Below are 16,839 nucleotides of genomic sequence, written 5' to 3' on the forward strand. Positions count from 1 at the left end.
CATACATACATACATACATACATACATACATACATACATACATACATACATACATACATACATACATACATACATACATACATACATACATACATACATACATACATACATACATACATACATACATACATACATACATACATACATACATACATACATACATACATACATACATACATACATACATACATACATACATACATACATACATACATACATACATACATACATACATACATACATACATACATACATACATACATACATACATACATACATACATACATACAAACAAACAAACAAACAAACAAACAACACAATGCTCCTGATCCTGTGATTTTATTCCAAGAACTCTTAACTATTGATGTACATCTGGCAACAAAATTAGCTACAATATCTCAACATTATATTGCAGCTGTAAGAGATAATCGCCATAATAGATTTGATATACTACCCATTTCATGATATAGTTTCAGGAACAGTAAGAAACTGTACATTCTACACTATAACCTAGTAGTAAGATCGTTATTTAACCTAGTAGTAAGATCGTTATTTCTTACTACATTTTGTCTAAATCAAATTAACCATTCAGAACATACTGCTCTGCAACTAAACGCAGACACGCAAGGGCAAATGTTCTTCTGCATATGCATGGTGATAGTTTACAAAATGTCGCAAGAAATTTCATTGAATCATGCTATCACGTATAGTTTCTTATCAGTACAGTCTTGGTTTCTGCGTGGTTGTGTCAAACAGAGAAACGGAACACTAAAATGTAATGGGCTGTATATTTGCTACGGATGACGCCACCAACGGTCACTCTTGTCTTGTATACAAGGGAACTACTTCTGTTACATCGGTTTCAATTCGTTATAAACTGTGCTGACGTCACTAGATGACAGCACCTTACCGAAGATCACAACTTCATCAATCAGACCGTAAAAATATTCATTGGATTTCCCTACACCAGCCTGGCCAATGGTCAGTGGTGTATTCTTAATTAACATATCTCCATGGCAACAGTCGGCCTCACCTTCCTGTTTCACGTTGTCAAGGTAATAATTCAGTGTTACGCCATCATATGTCATAACGACATGGTGCCAGACATTCTTCCTGGCAACAAGATGTACGTAATTCCATGTAGCAGTGTCATCAGCTGTGACAACGCCCCCACCGAGCATTTGTCCTTCGAGCTCTCTGCCCATGCGTATTTCCCAACTGCCAGATGTATGGTAACCATTGGAAACGATGCCCTGGTAATTCCCCCACTGGCCTGTTCTCTTGAACCAAACACTCACTGAAAAACTCGACCCCCAATTAGTATTACGCAAGTTATCGACGTTGATCTTGCTAGCGCCATTGAAACTTGCTGTTTGACCCGAAATACCTGCGGAGACGAATGCAACACTACCAACCATGTTGCCATGGTGACCATTACCTGATACATCATTAGCATTACCATTGAGCGGGTAACGGGCTATGACATTGTCAGCCAAAATTTGATCTGAAATAAACAAAACAAAATGTTAGGTCAGTTACTTGCAATCAAACTTTTTTTTCCAATCTAAAAAGGCCAGAGTACAATTCTTCTGCTGACGCAAATAATACGGTACGGTCTTGGACGGTGCCGTAAAAGAGGCTGTGGTTTACGACGATGTCCCTTTCAAGCTATGACACATTTCTATCATTTGAATAAATTTGAACATAAAGAAATCATTTTCTTTAAGTCATTGAAACATTTTTTTAATAAACATATTTAACGATGGAAGTTTATTACTATTGTTGCCATGGCTGTAGTTCGGTTGCTAGGCATAGTTGTTCAATTCCCGAATGCCCATTTACTTGACTAACCATCACTCAATGTCTTTATGTTCACGTTTTACAATTAGAGACACTATCGCGTTGCTGTTGCTATGTGCATGGTATTGGTTGCTAGGAATAAATGTGTTCTTTTTTTGCAAAGTATTTCATAACACTGTTCCTATCTTTGTAAAATGCGTTGCTATTTTGTTGTTGCTAAGGGAGTAGTCATGATCGATAGGTTTATTTGTGTATATTTTATGGAAGTTAGTCACTCGACAACCCATAATTATCGTTAACTTGGCCAAAAACCACGTGATTTGTTTGTTGCTAAGGGCACTGCCATGCATGGTTGCTACACGTATGCGAAAAAACTGTATAGTAGTCCAACCAACGACTGGGCGAAATATTTTGCAAAGTTTAATATTATTGATATATTCATGCGATATGTCACTAATTTACTGACATTTCCAGCCAATCAGCTCATTGGTTTATGAACTGGAAGAATTTCCTCAATTCTGAATAGTCGCTGAAAAATGTATCAACTTATTTCAGTATCATGTTTTCGTCATCCGGGTACCCGTATATATTGCTTTTAATTACTAAAATAAGATTTTAATTAAGTCCTCCTTAATTAAATCTACACCATGATTAATGAGAAATTGACACTTGTCAACTATCTCACATATCCAGTTGCTTTTACTTACGGTTTCTATATCATATTTTAACTGTTCAATTATATTTTTTAATATCATATCAATCTACAAAATTTAATCTGTGATAAATAAGTCTCAACAAAAAAATTAATATTGTACATATTCAACTGAAACAACACATTGTGAAACTAATTATCTTTTTCGTTTTCGTATTATTAATTTTCTCCACAAATATATTTATATATATTTAAATATATTTAAGTTGCTGGTACCTACATATTGTCGATGTTCGATGGGATCATCGAGTGAAATTTAGAAGACCCCAGTACTGTAAAGGCGAGGAGGGTGTTCTAATGTTGTATATGGAGGTGATATTTTGATGGGGGACAAAATAGAAACTGACTAAACCAAATAAGCTCAATTAAACCACAGCGCGCGCACACACACACACACACGCACGCACGCACGCACGCACGCACGCACGCACGCACGCACGCACACACACACACACACACACACACACACATACATACATACATACATACATACGTACGTACTTTCTATGTGTCTCTCCCTCCTCAATTCCCTCCTTCCCTCCTCCCCCCTCTCTCTTTCTCTCTCTCTCTCTCTCTCTCTCTCTCTCTCTCTCTCTCTCTCTCTCTCTCTCTCTCTCTCTCTCTCTCTCTCTCTCTCTCTCTCTCTCTCTCATGTTAATTTGTGTTAAACCCTTAATAAGACGTACAGTTATCTTGCGCCTAAAATGATGTGGAAAAATCTAAAAATTGTGTAAATACGGTAGGAGAGAATGTACTTCAAAGTGTTAGAGAGAGAAAGCTTACTTCGTAAACCACAATCCCTCGTCTTTGACTTACCAAGGCTTGGGTTTAAATTTGTATTACAGCTACAGTTATTCTTCAACGACTCGAATTCTTCCCGTAGTGTCTTCAATGCGTCGTTCAGTGCAGCGATATCAACGTCAACATCCTGATGATCCCCGTCTAACATTTGTCCCAGACTTGGACAGCAATCTCCGTCTTTGGGAGCTGTTAAGGTGTACGAACAAACTTCTTGTGCGCAGAAACATCTGGTTACCATGGTTACAATGATGTAACACACAGCTATGGGAATGCGTGTCTTGTTTGCCATGGTTACAGACATCAGTTAGAGTACAAGATACTTCGACTGTAAAATTCGCAATTAGGGAGACGAAAGCTTGAACCAAATTGTATTGGAGTAGATCAGCAAACTGGTAGCTCCTTGAGCAGAGCAGCATTTTTTAAAAGTATAGTTTGGACGAACCCATTATAAATTATGGGTACTAATAACTGTATAGACGGGTGAGGAGAATATTGGCTTTGAAACCCATCTTCAATACATCCCGACAATATATGGCTAATCGTAGGCGTATACTCGCCATTTATATGATTAGGTGATTTCTTCTACTTAAAAAAAAAGTTTTAAAAATTAAACAACTTGAACAAGAAAGTACGTTTCGTCAATCACTTTCAATTAATATAAAAATTTACCCTTTGAGTGAAATGAAAAGAGCTGGATGTGACGTGATCATCAGGCCTGACAGAGGAAGGGGGTTGATTAGTCCAACCCTCTCTTTTTAAGACGGGGGGGGGGGGGCGCTTCGGGGAATGTATGTAAAGGTAAATTTGTGACCGTGGCCAAATTGTTTGTAACCATATAACTGTATTAAAGGGGCACAAGCTGAGTCTAAAACAAATTCCTACATATTAAAAGATACACACAGTATTCTACTTACTGATGTACACCATCACTTGTAATTGACTGAACTCAACCTGGTATTAGGATATGACGTATAAACAATCCGATGACGTAATTTATCATACGTATAAAAAATTTAGAGGAACTCCCTACTATGCAATGAACAGTTCTAAGAATATCAGAAGACGAATTGCAATGTCATAGGAGACATGTATTAATTTTATCGACTAGACTAGTTCAATGGAAGGTTTTTTTGTAAGTATTTTCACTTGAGCATAACAAGCTTGTAAACTCGATTAGCTTGTGCAACTCGAAAGCTAAAGTATATGGTTGCCAGTCATTTAATTAAACCTGCCATACATTTATTTTTTCACACGACTGTAGTAGCGTTTTTTCATTGGTGTTTACACATGGACATCAAGTCAGTGTTTATGTCACAATAATCAACGACTAGACAAGTCAGCTAGCTAGAATGATTCAACCGTTTTCCGAATATATGTGGGTATTTTTTCAAATCTTAATTAAAATAGTGAATTGGTTATAACATAATGTAAGGCAATTGGGGCTTTGGGTACCGGGTAGAAAGTCATATTGTGTCCTCAGTCGGTGGAAATTTCATTATTTACGTTTGTTGAATTACTGCTGGTATATGTCTATTAATATCACGTTTTAAATTAAAAGTTTATTGACCTCAGTTGGTAATTATCTTCATCTGTATACCAAGTGATGACAACAATGTACTACTACTAGTCATTTTTACAAATCGTTTTTTGGAGAGAGACATACATTCCCTCTCCTGAGAGTGTCGTGGAGGGCTCCCCACTGTCGCCGCAAAGACCGTCAGACGTGATGGATGACGCAGTGATCACGGCGCCCTCTGGAGAGGCAAGGACATACATGCATTTTAGAAATTGAATTCGGGGAGATCATGTATTATTTTGACGGCATTATCTAAATAACTTTAATAATATCCTTGTTATGTAGCAATTTATGGTTTGAAAAGAACACATGAACAAGGGTGAGTTTTGAGTTGTTGCAAGAACTCTGTAGTTTATTGAAAATCAAGTTTCAGTTTGAAATCAAAAATACATTATTTTTAAAACTAAAAAGAAACAGTAACTCAAATATCTGTGTTACCCCATAACAAAAAAGTCGATTTGCTAGTTGTACCAAATTAAGTTATAGCTAATACCGTAGGCGTAATCTACGTTATGTACGATCAAAGTGAAGAGCCCTAGGGCGAATGAGATTCGGATATAATTATCAATTATCGGTTCAAAGGGTGAATAGGGTGCTGGCATTTTTTTTTTGGTCATCGTTGTGCTGTTTCGCCATACTTTCAACATTATTCATAAATGTTTGTCATTTTTTTTCTGACCTTTACATATATATATATATATGAACAGATGGACAGTCTTGTATGATAGCCCATCGCCAGGTAAGAGCAGTCCCGTGGTGACAGAGACTCTGAGAGAGACTCTGAAAGAAGATTCTGATATATATATATATCATTGTGTACATATCCAATTTGAAAATGAAAGGTTCGCCCATCAAGTGCGCCCTCAAACTGTGGATTGACAACTGTGTGGCATCAGATTGTTCCGCAAGAAAAAAAATTCTGATTAATTCAACCAGTGCTGATGAAGGTACGATTAGTCTCGCGATATCAGGGTCCCTGTGACGTCACGTGAAACATATATAAAGTTCATTCTGATTGGTTGTTCAATAATTACGCCAATCAATCGTCTTTATGAAAATTGATTCTATCCAAAAGTGAGGGTTCATTATTTTTATGGTCCATAGTGTGAAACAAAATAACGTGCTCTATTCCCAACGATTTCTCCCCCCCCCCATCCTCCAAAAGTATTCCCCGATAAATGCATTGTATTGTGATCAAATTTGTATAAAAAGTTGTACTCGTTCATGAAAAAAGTTTTATCACATTTTAACTAAAATGGAAAAAAATGAAAATCTTTTAAATGTTACAAAATTAATGAAAACAATACTTCAGTTTATGTTTCTGTAAATGTTGGCATGTCCGTGATAGGACACTACTGCTATGGAAAGTAAACTATCGGCTTTCTATGATAGCAACAATTGTTGTTCAGTGTGGTAGATTACACAACTGGGTGATAGCGGTGCCTTAGTTATACATGTATGTTATCATCCTGTAATCAAGATAGTGTAAACACTGAATGTGCGTCCACTTGAGGAAACTTTCAATCGGTTTGGCGCCACCCTGCGGTGAGTTTAACCTCTGAGATTTGCGTGACGTCATGCATTGCTAGCTTATATCAACACATTGCATCAATAGGTTTAGTTTGTTTCTGTGTTAGCTTCCCGACAGCTGATTTGCCGTCGTCTTATTTTTATTGTCCGGAATTAAACTTTATTCCTTCTTCAAGTCGGTTTGTTTGAGCACCATTTGTTGTTTTATACCATACCGACACCGACATGTACCTTCAGTGGCGAAGAAAACACTCTTACGGTTATCAGGTTTAGTGAAGAACCCGAAATCATTCGTCAGAATATCACCAACGTTACCAGTAATTATTGTCAATACAGCATTTCTGTCTTTTTTATTTCTCACCGTGACTTGAATTTTTCCTTCAAATTTCGTCTCCACAACAAAATGGCCGTTGTATTCTTCTTCCTCTATGAGTAATTCGGCTGTGGTTTCTGACTTTTTTGGGATGGTAATTTTTGTATCAACCGTCCATGTTAGTTCTTCCTCCAGAGTCTGTTCGTCCATTTTACTTAGTGAAAGTTCCCTGCTAAAACCCGCGTTGGCTTGTATCACAGGGTTTGGTGGGGAGAGTGTCACCCCAACTGATCCGCCAATAGTGTATCCCTTCTCGATCCCGATTGAACACGAGGACCGAGTTTTTCTTTCTGTTCTCAGTAGATTTTCTTGGTCGTTTTCTGTGTTGTTGGTAAACGAAGTCTTGAAAAGGACGTACGCTCCTGGCATTTCTGCAGTTAGCGGGTCTTGTGTCTTGTACTGTGGTTTGCCGTGGACTACCCGCAAACGTTTCAAATTGATGTCAGAGGTCAGAATGTCGTCTAAATCAGCCAGCTTTTTCACGTCTTTGTCAGAATATTTGTGGACGTAGTTACTAGCCCAGGTTTTTATTACGTCATCAATATCTGTAAATTTGTCGGTTGCCATGGTGATTGAAATCTGAAATGAAAGAAATAGTAATTAGTTTCTAAGCGGATAGAGTATACTTTATGAATTTATCAATGCATGTTTTCACTTGGATTATTATCTGTCAGCCTGTCATAGGGACTCAAAAGATTGAATGGGTTGACACACAGGAAATTATCAATTTGCTATTTTTATGAATCACACATGTAGCTGAAGTATTATGAGTAAAACATATGTTTACTGAGAACCACGTACACTGTCCCCCCCCCCACATACACACACATACTCTCTCTCTCTCTCTCTCTCTCTCTCTCTCTCTCTCTCTCTCTCTCTCTCTCTCTCTCTCTCTCTCTCTCTCTCTCTCTCTCTCTCTCTCTCTCTCTCTCTCTCTCTCTAACACACACACACACACACACATTCTCTCTCACTCTCATCACTTTCTTTCTCTCACTCCTCTCACTCTCTCTCAAACACACATACACACACACACTCTCTCTCCATCTCTCTCTCTTTCTCTCTTTATTTCTCTCTCTCTCTCTATATATATATATATATAATTATATATATATATATATATATATATATATATATATATATATATCAGAATCTTTCTTTCAGAGTCTCTCTCTCTCTGAGTCTCTGTCACCACAAGTAAAAGGATTCTACTTTTTTGTCATATGTGATTTTTCAATAACAAGAAAAGTTGAAAATAAATTAGCCTGTTTAAAGTCGTTGCAGCCTCTCAGCAAAGTTCATTCGATCCAGCGATAGCCGAGTCCACAACAGTCTAAACATATTTAGATCTACTACAGTTACTGTGGTGTAGTTGGAAGGTAGTTGACGTGTACAAAGTCAACGTGGGAGAGACAGTACATATGGCATGGTGATGCAATGCATACATCGCCGAGATCCTCGAGGCAATTTAGACATTTTAATATCATCATCATTATAAAATGATATATTGTTATATGATCTACTACAAATCGCTGGGTACGGTAACATGAAGCAAAAGTCACAGTATGAGATGGGTTGAAAGTACGTTTATGATCGGCATGAGATTGTATCAGTGTTGTGACGAAGTAACAATGCTAACCATGTTGTAAATGAAACCGCACTGTCAGACTTCTCTCATAAGAACATATTTCTCTCTATATCGGTCAGTCCTTGCATGGTTTTATAATCAAATATTTCTGAACGTTAGGCCTCGCCATCCTCGCAAGGCAAAAAAAGCATATCTTTTCGCTGACGCGAGAAAAATAATACTGTTTTAGAAGGTGCCGTAAAGAGGTATGCAGTTTACGACGATATGTCGTTAAAAGGTCAGGTATTTCACGATTCTTACATTAGTGCTGCCTTCTCAGTGGAACCCATACGTATTGGATAGGGTCACTTTTTCAAATTTTTTCTATAGCTCTGCCAGACCGTGGACGGTCTATGGCCAGGCAAAAGTTTTTTCACAGCCAATCGAAATCCTAATCCTAACAGTGCCTTTAAAAGTAAAAGTTATCTAGCCTGTCTTTTTGGACAAATGAATAAACCAAGGCATTCTCGATGTGTCGATGATGGCGCACTGCTACGACTTTAGATACGCACCCCAATAAATAAAGGAATGCACGATTACCAAATAATTTCTTTTGTTACGACAAAACACAGACGTCGTTTTGTTTGGTGGTTTGAGACACAATGTATTGTGTAAGTTTATGTTTATTGGTTAATAAATTATTCTAATGTAATATGCCAATTGTGATGTAATACTCACCACACCTAAAACAATGATGTCACTACGTGTGTACACAGTTCCGAAACTATTTTTGAAATGTAGCAAAAAAATTGTTATAAACAAAAACGGCGAGTTACAATTTGTATCAGTGTGAATAACAATAGCATGTTTTATATAGCTAGCATGGTTCTGCGGCACGAATTCAGGTTGGCAAGTATACGAATATGTGTTGAAATTTGGCATCTGTTCAAGTGGCGATCTTAGATGAAAAAAGATAATCGAAAGTTGGATTGTGTTCTGAAATCTCATGAAAGAATCGACTGTGTGAACGAAAAAGGCGTTCCTTCAAATAAATAACAACGCTTGAAAGGGTTTGAAAGTAAATTGCATAGAACCGCAGACAAGGAATGCGATGGAACTCATTCAATGGTCCCCGTATAGTCTCTTTAACTTAAAAGCCGCACAAATAAGTCCACAGCGCATAACTGTATACAAATGCGGTTATATGACACAGGGGTCAGTTTTGGGAGATTAGCTTTTACAAAAATATTGCTTTGTGCTGACAGACTGCTGGCAATATAATTACTGAGCGGAAACTGGTGTTCCAGAGATAGGAACATAACGCCGCCATGCTTCTTAATTATGTGGACAGCTGGGTTATATTGAAACTCACCGTACCATTAAATTGTTCCCTTTTTAATAAATTTATTAATACAATATCGCTTGATAAATCAACGCAGTTTCTACATCATGAAATTAGACTATTCTCTAGAGAAAAATGAAGGATTCTGTTTCTATTTTCAACAAATTATCTCAAAAAAATTAAAGTACTGTCTAAATTTACCGGAATGGCAAGCTAACGAGGAAAGAGTAATATGCTGTACATTCTTTTGTCCGCCATTTTGCACTCAGAGTAAATATGAACGAAAAATTCTATTTGGACTCTCTATTGTACAGATTCATAACCCAATTATTTCTAGCTATATGTACTCATCACATAAGGGTGCCAATTATCGCCATGGCGATCACTGCGGGGTGGCATTTAGTCTGTTTATATCTGTGTTTTAAACTGCTGATTTAATGGCGACGCACAGCAGATGCAAACCCTGAGGAGTGAAATTCGAAACGCCTGATATAAATTTCGTTTATATATCCATGAAAACAGGCCCTCATAAATACATGATGTGGTTCTTAAGTATATTTTGACAATATTAATACCGTATATTTAAGTTAAAATGGTATGTGTTTGCCTTTCGAGTAAATGGCGTTGCGAGTGACAATGCCATCACGAATAAAAAATGTCGGCTTTTCAAAAACCTGAGCAAATTTTAAATCTCGGACTAAAAATATGAAGGGGTAACAGATGTTAAATAACATTTCAAAGTGTTATAGATATTCAAGATAAAAAATGGTCAAATTGTGTCAAAGAGCGAGAAAAAAAGCGACGCCATTATTGATGCACCATTGGGTGAAAAGGGAATTTTCTGCTTGTAGCATAGGGCGTGCCACCGCAATGCATCAAAAGTCAAGTTCAAAACGATTATGAAAACGTTTTTCCTAAAAACTAAAGTTATAACTTGTCAGAAAAATATATCTATATAAAATATTTAGCATTGTAAAATACTGCATTTGTATTAATAAGTTATGCATTAACTCAGACAACCATTCATGGCATTATGCCATTAGGTCGACTACTTTCAACATTGAGATCCGGTCTTTAAAACGTTCATCTCGCTTTTACACATATAATATTACTAAAACATACTATCACGGACTAACATTTTGAAAAATGGCCTACACATATATTGGAATGATAATCGAAACAACATTTGCAAAAATTGAAAAACTAAACTCACCAGCAGTGTGATATTCTTCGTCTATCGTACAGAACAGCAGAGAAAGCTATGCGAAATACCGTGGATGCCGGTGTTAATAATTCAAGCGACGCCACACGTGACCAAAAGCAAAACAGACCCGGATGTTAGACAAAAAATGGTACCTAAATATTGCAAGATGACAGCACAGAATTCGAAGGTCGTTGACAATTTTGAACGAAGGATCGATGGGGGAATGAGGGGAAGATGAGAAAAAAAACTATATCAATCATATCAGAGAGACAAACAGAATACACACATATTTTATAATAATCTGAATAAATAATCTGAAAACGAAGCAGCTAGAGTAGATTATAGAACTCAGAGGAGGTACAAAGAGGAGGTGGTATATGAACAAGTGGAGGAGTTGGTCACGTGATGATGGTGTTGTAGGATGGAAGATTGTTTTGCAAATTAACACCTTTCCAGACAAAAACGCCAACATATCGTGATAAAATAAAGTGACAAAAGTCTCTAAATTTTTAGTTGGGTTTTAGACTAAACGGTAAACCCCCTTTTGTTACACAACGCAACACGCATTCAAGAGGAATAGCGATGTATTTTTTACACCAGAGAGGGCGCTGTCCCAGCAAAGCTTCAGTCAAGTCAAACAGTAAGTCAATATGTCTGCTGTGCGTTGACATGCAAAATTTACGGCTGGTTTCTCCACAACATTCCAGAGCTAAAACACCTCTTATAAAGTAAAGAACAGCAAAGATAATTTCAGTTGAAACTTTCAACATTACTTTATTCAGCCTTTGTTTTTAAACTATACATTACACTCATAGGATTATCTACAGTAATGGATTGTGCATTGATTGTATCTACTACACACAATCCCAATATTTATCTTCTTTAAGCTATGGAAAGCACAGGTGACCTAGGAGGCCTTGTCAGTACAAGCTGATAGATGAGTTGCGATAAAAACCCTTAGGTCACCAGTATTTTCCGACTAAATGAAGACAAATTTTGGGAAAACAATATAACTACACCTCCTAAAGCATAATTTATGAAAAACTGGGGGAAAATAATGGCGATTTGGAACACAAATTTCCAGCACAACAGAACCAATTGCAAGGATGCGAGTTGTCGTGACATAGTGGGGTATAAAAACCCATATTTTTGTTTGAATGTGTTCAACTTGGCTTGTGTGCAATGTAATATTGTTTGCAATAAATTACTAGATAGTTGTACACAAAATATATGCAAATGAAATGATAAAAATGCATGTTCATGTAGCATACACCTCAGAAATAAAAGTCATAAAATTTTGCTATAATTTCTTTTCCCCAAGAAAAGTCATCATTCTCAGTTAAAATCAAGCAAAAAATCTGGGGTTGTTGTACAAATCTTTGAAATAGAGTTCAAACTATTATCAACATGAAGCCATTTTCAAATCCAATATGGCTGCCGAATACTGTATCAACTCTTTGGAGAAACAACATATTGTAAATTCCCTGAAAACACGATGGTGCGCCTCAAAATTTCTTTTATTATTTCAAAAAGACAAGGAATAAGAAGGGGAAGTTTGGAAAGATTGGAATAATTTTTGATTTTCAGTGAAATTTTTTCCCTGAGGCACATTCTACACACGTGAGAACAAAAGTGGTGACATCAGGTATACAAATGAAGCACCAACTTAGGGTTCAATGAATTTGTCTGCCAAAAACGTGACTAATATTTTAACGTCTGTATTTCAAGAAAAGATGTGCATAAGACAAATATGAAACCTTATTTTTACTGTCTTTAACATCTGTTTTTGATGATTTGAGATCAAATTCAAAACCAATATAAAATGTTGAATAAGCATACACTCTGGAAAACCTAATTGAGTCACCTCCGTGTGACAAAATGCTGATCTTTCAAAGTTATCTTATTATAAATACATGTATATTAGGATAAATATGAGAATATTTAGAAGTTGTGCCCACTGACTAGTCTAGTAACTATACACGTGGTCGTTCTCTATGACACCTCTCTCTCTCTCTCTGCGTATAGTCAAATCAACAAATTCTAAATCTCCTGCTGGGGAAAGGGTGAACAGTGCATGTCAGTGGTAATCCATCACACACTGGAAGCGTAATTGGTTATTTTGCTCAGTTTGCTACAAACTGAACCTCCAGTTTGAAATTAAGTCATGTCATGATGCCATAATGTTTATATCAATGCTCCAATCGCATTAAACTAGTGCTGTCAGTGGTAACAACTGAATGTTGTGCTACAGAAACCCATTTGACTATATGGTGGAGAGAGAGATTATAGAAAACCACACATATAGTTACCATACTAGTTGACTATGACCAGGACTTTAGAGTTAGACTTATGAATTGTCACAATACTAGTACCCCTTAGCTGCCCCATTGTAGTACACCTCACTCATCACTGTACCCCTTAGTTGTCCAAATAAAAAACCCTTCACTTGTCACTGTACTCCTCATTTGCCCTGTTCACGTATAGTTCCCGTTAGTTAGCTGTCCTCATCATCTGGTTCAATGACCTCAATGGTTTCACCTGCCTGTAACCATGACTTGGGAACAACTTTTTTGAGAAACACAGAAATCTTGTCTTTTTCAATCTGGAAGAAAGAAAACAGATGTACATAAATTATCACTGGGATGAAATGATGTCATATTCCCAAACACTTTTATATAGCTACGAACCATGTCAATTTCAACACACTTCAGGTTTTTCCATGGATAGCCTAGAACATGGACGACTTGGCACCCTTGATACTTTGTTCATGTGAATGCTGTTTTGTCAAGTAAAATGATATGAAAGTAAGACGATAAACTTACCTTATAGTAACTTTTGGGTTCACATTCTATATGCTGTGGAGTTCTTACAAGCAGTTGATAAACTTACCTTATAGTAACTTTTGGGTTCACATTCTATACTCTGTGGAGTTCTTACAAGCAGTTGATAAACTTACCTTATAGTAACTTTTGGGTTCACATTCTATACGCTGTGGAGTTCTTACAAGCAGTTGATAAACTTACCTTATAGTAACTTTTGGGTTCACATTCTATCCGTTGTGGAGTTCTTACTAGCAGTTGATAAACTTCTTCCTTGCCTTCAGATTTCTTCAGATTTACCACTAGATTGAACTCCCTAGGTAAGCAGGAAAAAGCAACAAAGTGTATGAGTAATCTTACATAACTGTAACAATGCTAGAAGGCCAAAGTTTCTATCCCAGGTTCACACATTAGTGTTATCTTATCAATGGAACCACAAGGAGAACCCTATGATGTACAAGTACCAGTGTGGTATACTTGAGGTATTTGTATGAGTATGTGCAGTGTTCTCTTTGGTTGTACTTTCACAAGTGTATAGTGAGTGAACAAATCAGCAGAAAACACCTCTATCATGAGATTCATAAAAATGAAGTTTGTTCATAGGATTTTATGTGCATGGAATAATGCATGTATACTTGTATACAGATACACAATAATGTTTTTGCCATTGCATTATAGTGCAAAACCAACAGTGTGTGCATGTACTGATGTAAGTAATCCCTGCACTGGTACTGTCATGTGTGTACATGTATATGAGCAATCAGTTGCCTGTAGTCTAGTTCCTATACGATGTGCTACGATTACTACGATCATCTCCACTCAAGTATACAGATAGTCTTTATTCTAGCACAGAAATCTGTGCTACCCCCGACTGCATTCATAGTTACAGACTGGAGAGGTAGAGTTCGGGTAATGAGCAATTGTCTAAAGGAACTAACCAATTGTAACTGCCTGTCAATTTGTGATGGATTACTACAGACATGCATCGTTTACCCTTCGATAGCATAGATTTTTTTGCTAGAATAATGACTTTCCCTACACGTGACCGAAGATGATCGTAGTAATTGTAACACTTTGTATAGGAACTAGACTAGTTACCAGAGTCTGACACAACGTCTACTATCACCAAACTTACTTGTCTCCAAAGCTCAGTTTTATATCTGCATTGCCAGCCAGTTTTTTACCAAGAGGTATTTTAGATTTGACTCGGAGTCCCTCAATGACAACTATCACCCGGGCCAAGTCTGTACTACATCTTTCATCTAAAGCTGCAAGAGAAAATTATAACAAATTACAATAATTATCATATACACATAACAGTTTAGATACCTAGTTTGCATTATTTCCTTTTCAGCTATTCTTTGAAGACAATTTTTGAGGCACACTGATTTCTCTTACAAGCAACAAATATGGTTCTTACATTAAATGAGCCAATCAGCTGACAGTATTAGACAACCATCCAATGAGATGACAGTATTTGACAACCAACCAATAAGATGACAGTATTTGACAACCAGCCAATAAGATGACAGTATTTGTCAACCAACCAATAGAATGGCCATATTTCATGATTGACATCATCCAATCATATGATATCAATCATTTGAACTAGCCAATAAGAATACATGTTGTGGAAGAATACTCACAATGCTGTGGTGTTTTAGCTCCTGGAATAAGCTCTGCCATGGCATCATCAAAAATGGACACCCGCACTGTACTATCAACCTGATCACAGTATCGGAGATAAAATTTACACACCAGAACTCATAGTATACGATCTAGAAAAATACACAAACTATGAGTTACAAAAGTTGGTTAAAGTAGTGAGTACTCGAGGTACGCCATAATAGAAGATATACAACACAACTAGTCTAGTCGGACTGTCCATTATACGATATCGCCTCCACGATGCGATGGCATCCAGACTACAACACAACCAACGCTATACATGTACACAGTCCCTATGGGATAACAGAACCTCGGATCTGTGCTCGGAAGGTCGTCGAACACAAACCGAGGATGACAGTACCTCTGGTGCGTAAACGCCCTCGATGTACACCTTTAGCGTAATACAGCCTTCGGTCGCCTAATATCAAAAGAAAGCCCGATGATCCATGCAGTACAGAGGGGAGGGGCTGTGTTTACATTTTTTCATTGTGAATGTAAGGATGTAAGCACACGAGTTTCGTGCTCACGTCTGCTGTGATAAGAATTAATAAATTATTTGAACAGTATCTTAGTTTTAAAATTTATCAAAATGTTAATGTGTTGTTTTCACGTCATCTAACAAGTGAATATGAAATCACCACACACACTCAACTCAACCCACCTTTGCTTTGCTACCTCCTTACGTACGCTGCCATCTTGGATTCCTTTCGCATAATTGTCATGTGGTGGCGCACTACTGTTACCAACAGTATCGCATACATCAGGCATACATAGTACCGGACACATACATATAAAATAAAGTTGTAAAAACAGTCCCTGTTCCACTGTTCGCAACTTTTAAAAAAATATTACTAAAAATCCTGTTGTCTAGAAATTCATGTTGGTGTTTGTGTTAAAATAAACAGATTCGATTCTTATGATGCTATACACAAGTTCTCAGTCTAACTGTTCACATTCTGTGCTGATGTCACGTTAGATTGGTGGAATGTCATATTTTCCTACGTTGGTATTAAGTTACTGAGTGTTGTCTTTGATCATAGACAGTTCTACTGTCTATTCTTTGATAGCCTCCAACAGCCTTCTCCATGTTCTCTTCCGTGTCGATGATCTTGGCTGATTTTCAGTGAAGTCAGTTCTGGAGGTTGATGGCCACTTTCTGTAATGTGTTGGCGAATAGTTTATTGGTCTTTTTTTTAAACTTTCTTCTTTCTTTATTCTTTCTTTTTTTCTCACTAATGTACTTAAATATGACACTCCACCAATCAACATGGACGTCATCACAGAAGGTGGACAGTTAGATGTACATAACTGACAAGTACTTTCACACCTGAATTTACATATATTGAAGCTAACCTTTTCACACCTCCAGTTTACTCAATACCTCCAGCAATTTGGATCATTCTGTCAGATCCAGTTAGACACTGAAGGACAAGTGATTTATTCAAAT

The 16,839-nt window shown here is 37.0% G+C and overlaps 4 protein-coding genes across 4 annotated transcripts in view; 1 reads left to right on the forward strand and 3 right to left on the reverse strand.

Moving 5' to 3' along the window:
• Window positions 1–16,839, forward strand: part of LOC144452852 (large ribosomal subunit protein uL1-like) — a 418,633-nt gene that overhangs the window by 66,184 nt on the left and 335,610 nt on the right. The window lies entirely within an intron of this gene.
• LOC144452901 (uncharacterized) lies at window positions 537–3,689 on the reverse strand. The gene is made up of 2 exons (XM_078144106.1): window positions 3,329–3,689; window positions 537–1,504 (listed from the first exon to the last, which is right to left on the reverse strand). The coding sequence occupies exons 1-2, from the start codon at window positions 3,612–3,614 to the stop codon at window positions 852–854; spliced, it is 939 nt and encodes a 312-aa protein (XP_078000232.1). The 5' UTR covers window positions 3,615–3,689; the 3' UTR covers window positions 537–851.
• LOC144452998 (uncharacterized) lies at window positions 5,334–10,955 on the reverse strand. Its single transcript, XM_078144252.1, has 2 exons — window positions 10,915–10,955; window positions 5,334–7,371 (listed from the first exon to the last, which is right to left on the reverse strand). Exon 2 carries the CDS (start codon window positions 7,357–7,359, stop codon window positions 6,580–6,582), a length of 780 nt encoding a protein of 259 aa, XP_078000378.1. The 5' UTR covers window positions 7,360–7,371; window positions 10,915–10,955; the 3' UTR covers window positions 5,334–6,579.
• LOC144452936 (uncharacterized) lies at window positions 11,718–16,093 on the reverse strand. Its single transcript, XM_078144154.1, has 5 exons — window positions 16,054–16,093; window positions 15,371–15,502; window positions 14,860–14,992; window positions 13,929–14,040; window positions 11,718–13,507 (listed from the first exon to the last, which is right to left on the reverse strand). The coding sequence occupies exons 2-5, from the start codon at window positions 15,408–15,410 to the stop codon at window positions 13,400–13,402; spliced, it is 393 nt and encodes a 130-aa protein (XP_078000280.1). The 5' UTR covers window positions 15,411–15,502; window positions 16,054–16,093; the 3' UTR covers window positions 11,718–13,399.

This window comes from Glandiceps talaboti, chromosome 23, assembly GCF_964340395.1.
Source record: "Glandiceps talaboti chromosome 23, keGlaTala1.1, whole genome shotgun sequence".
NCBI lineage: Eukaryota > Metazoa > Hemichordata > Enteropneusta > Spengelidae > Glandiceps > Glandiceps talaboti.

Coding starts and splice junctions, on each gene's coding strand:
- LOC144452998 (XM_078144252.1), bottom strand. CDS start 7,359: ATGGCAACCGACAAATTTACAGATATTGATGACGTAATAAAAACCTGG.
- LOC144452936 (XM_078144154.1), bottom strand. CDS start 15,410: ATGGCAGAGCTTATTCCAGGAGCTAAAACACCACAGCATT. Junction 14,993..15,370: donor AGCTAAAACACCACAGCATT/GTGAGTATTCTT, acceptor TTTCTCTTGCAG/CTTTAGATGAAAGATGTAGT. Junction 13,508..13,928: donor AACCCAAAAGTTACTATAAG/GTAAGTTTATCA, acceptor TCTTTCTTCCAG/ATTGAAAAAGACAAGATTTC.
- LOC144452901 (XM_078144106.1), bottom strand. CDS start 3,614: ATGTCTGTAACCATGGCAAACAAGACACGCATTCCCATAGCTGTGTGT. Junction 1,505..3,328: donor AAATTTAAACCCAAGCCTTG/GTAAGTCAAAGA, acceptor TGTTTATTTCAG/ATCAAATTTTGGCTGACAAT.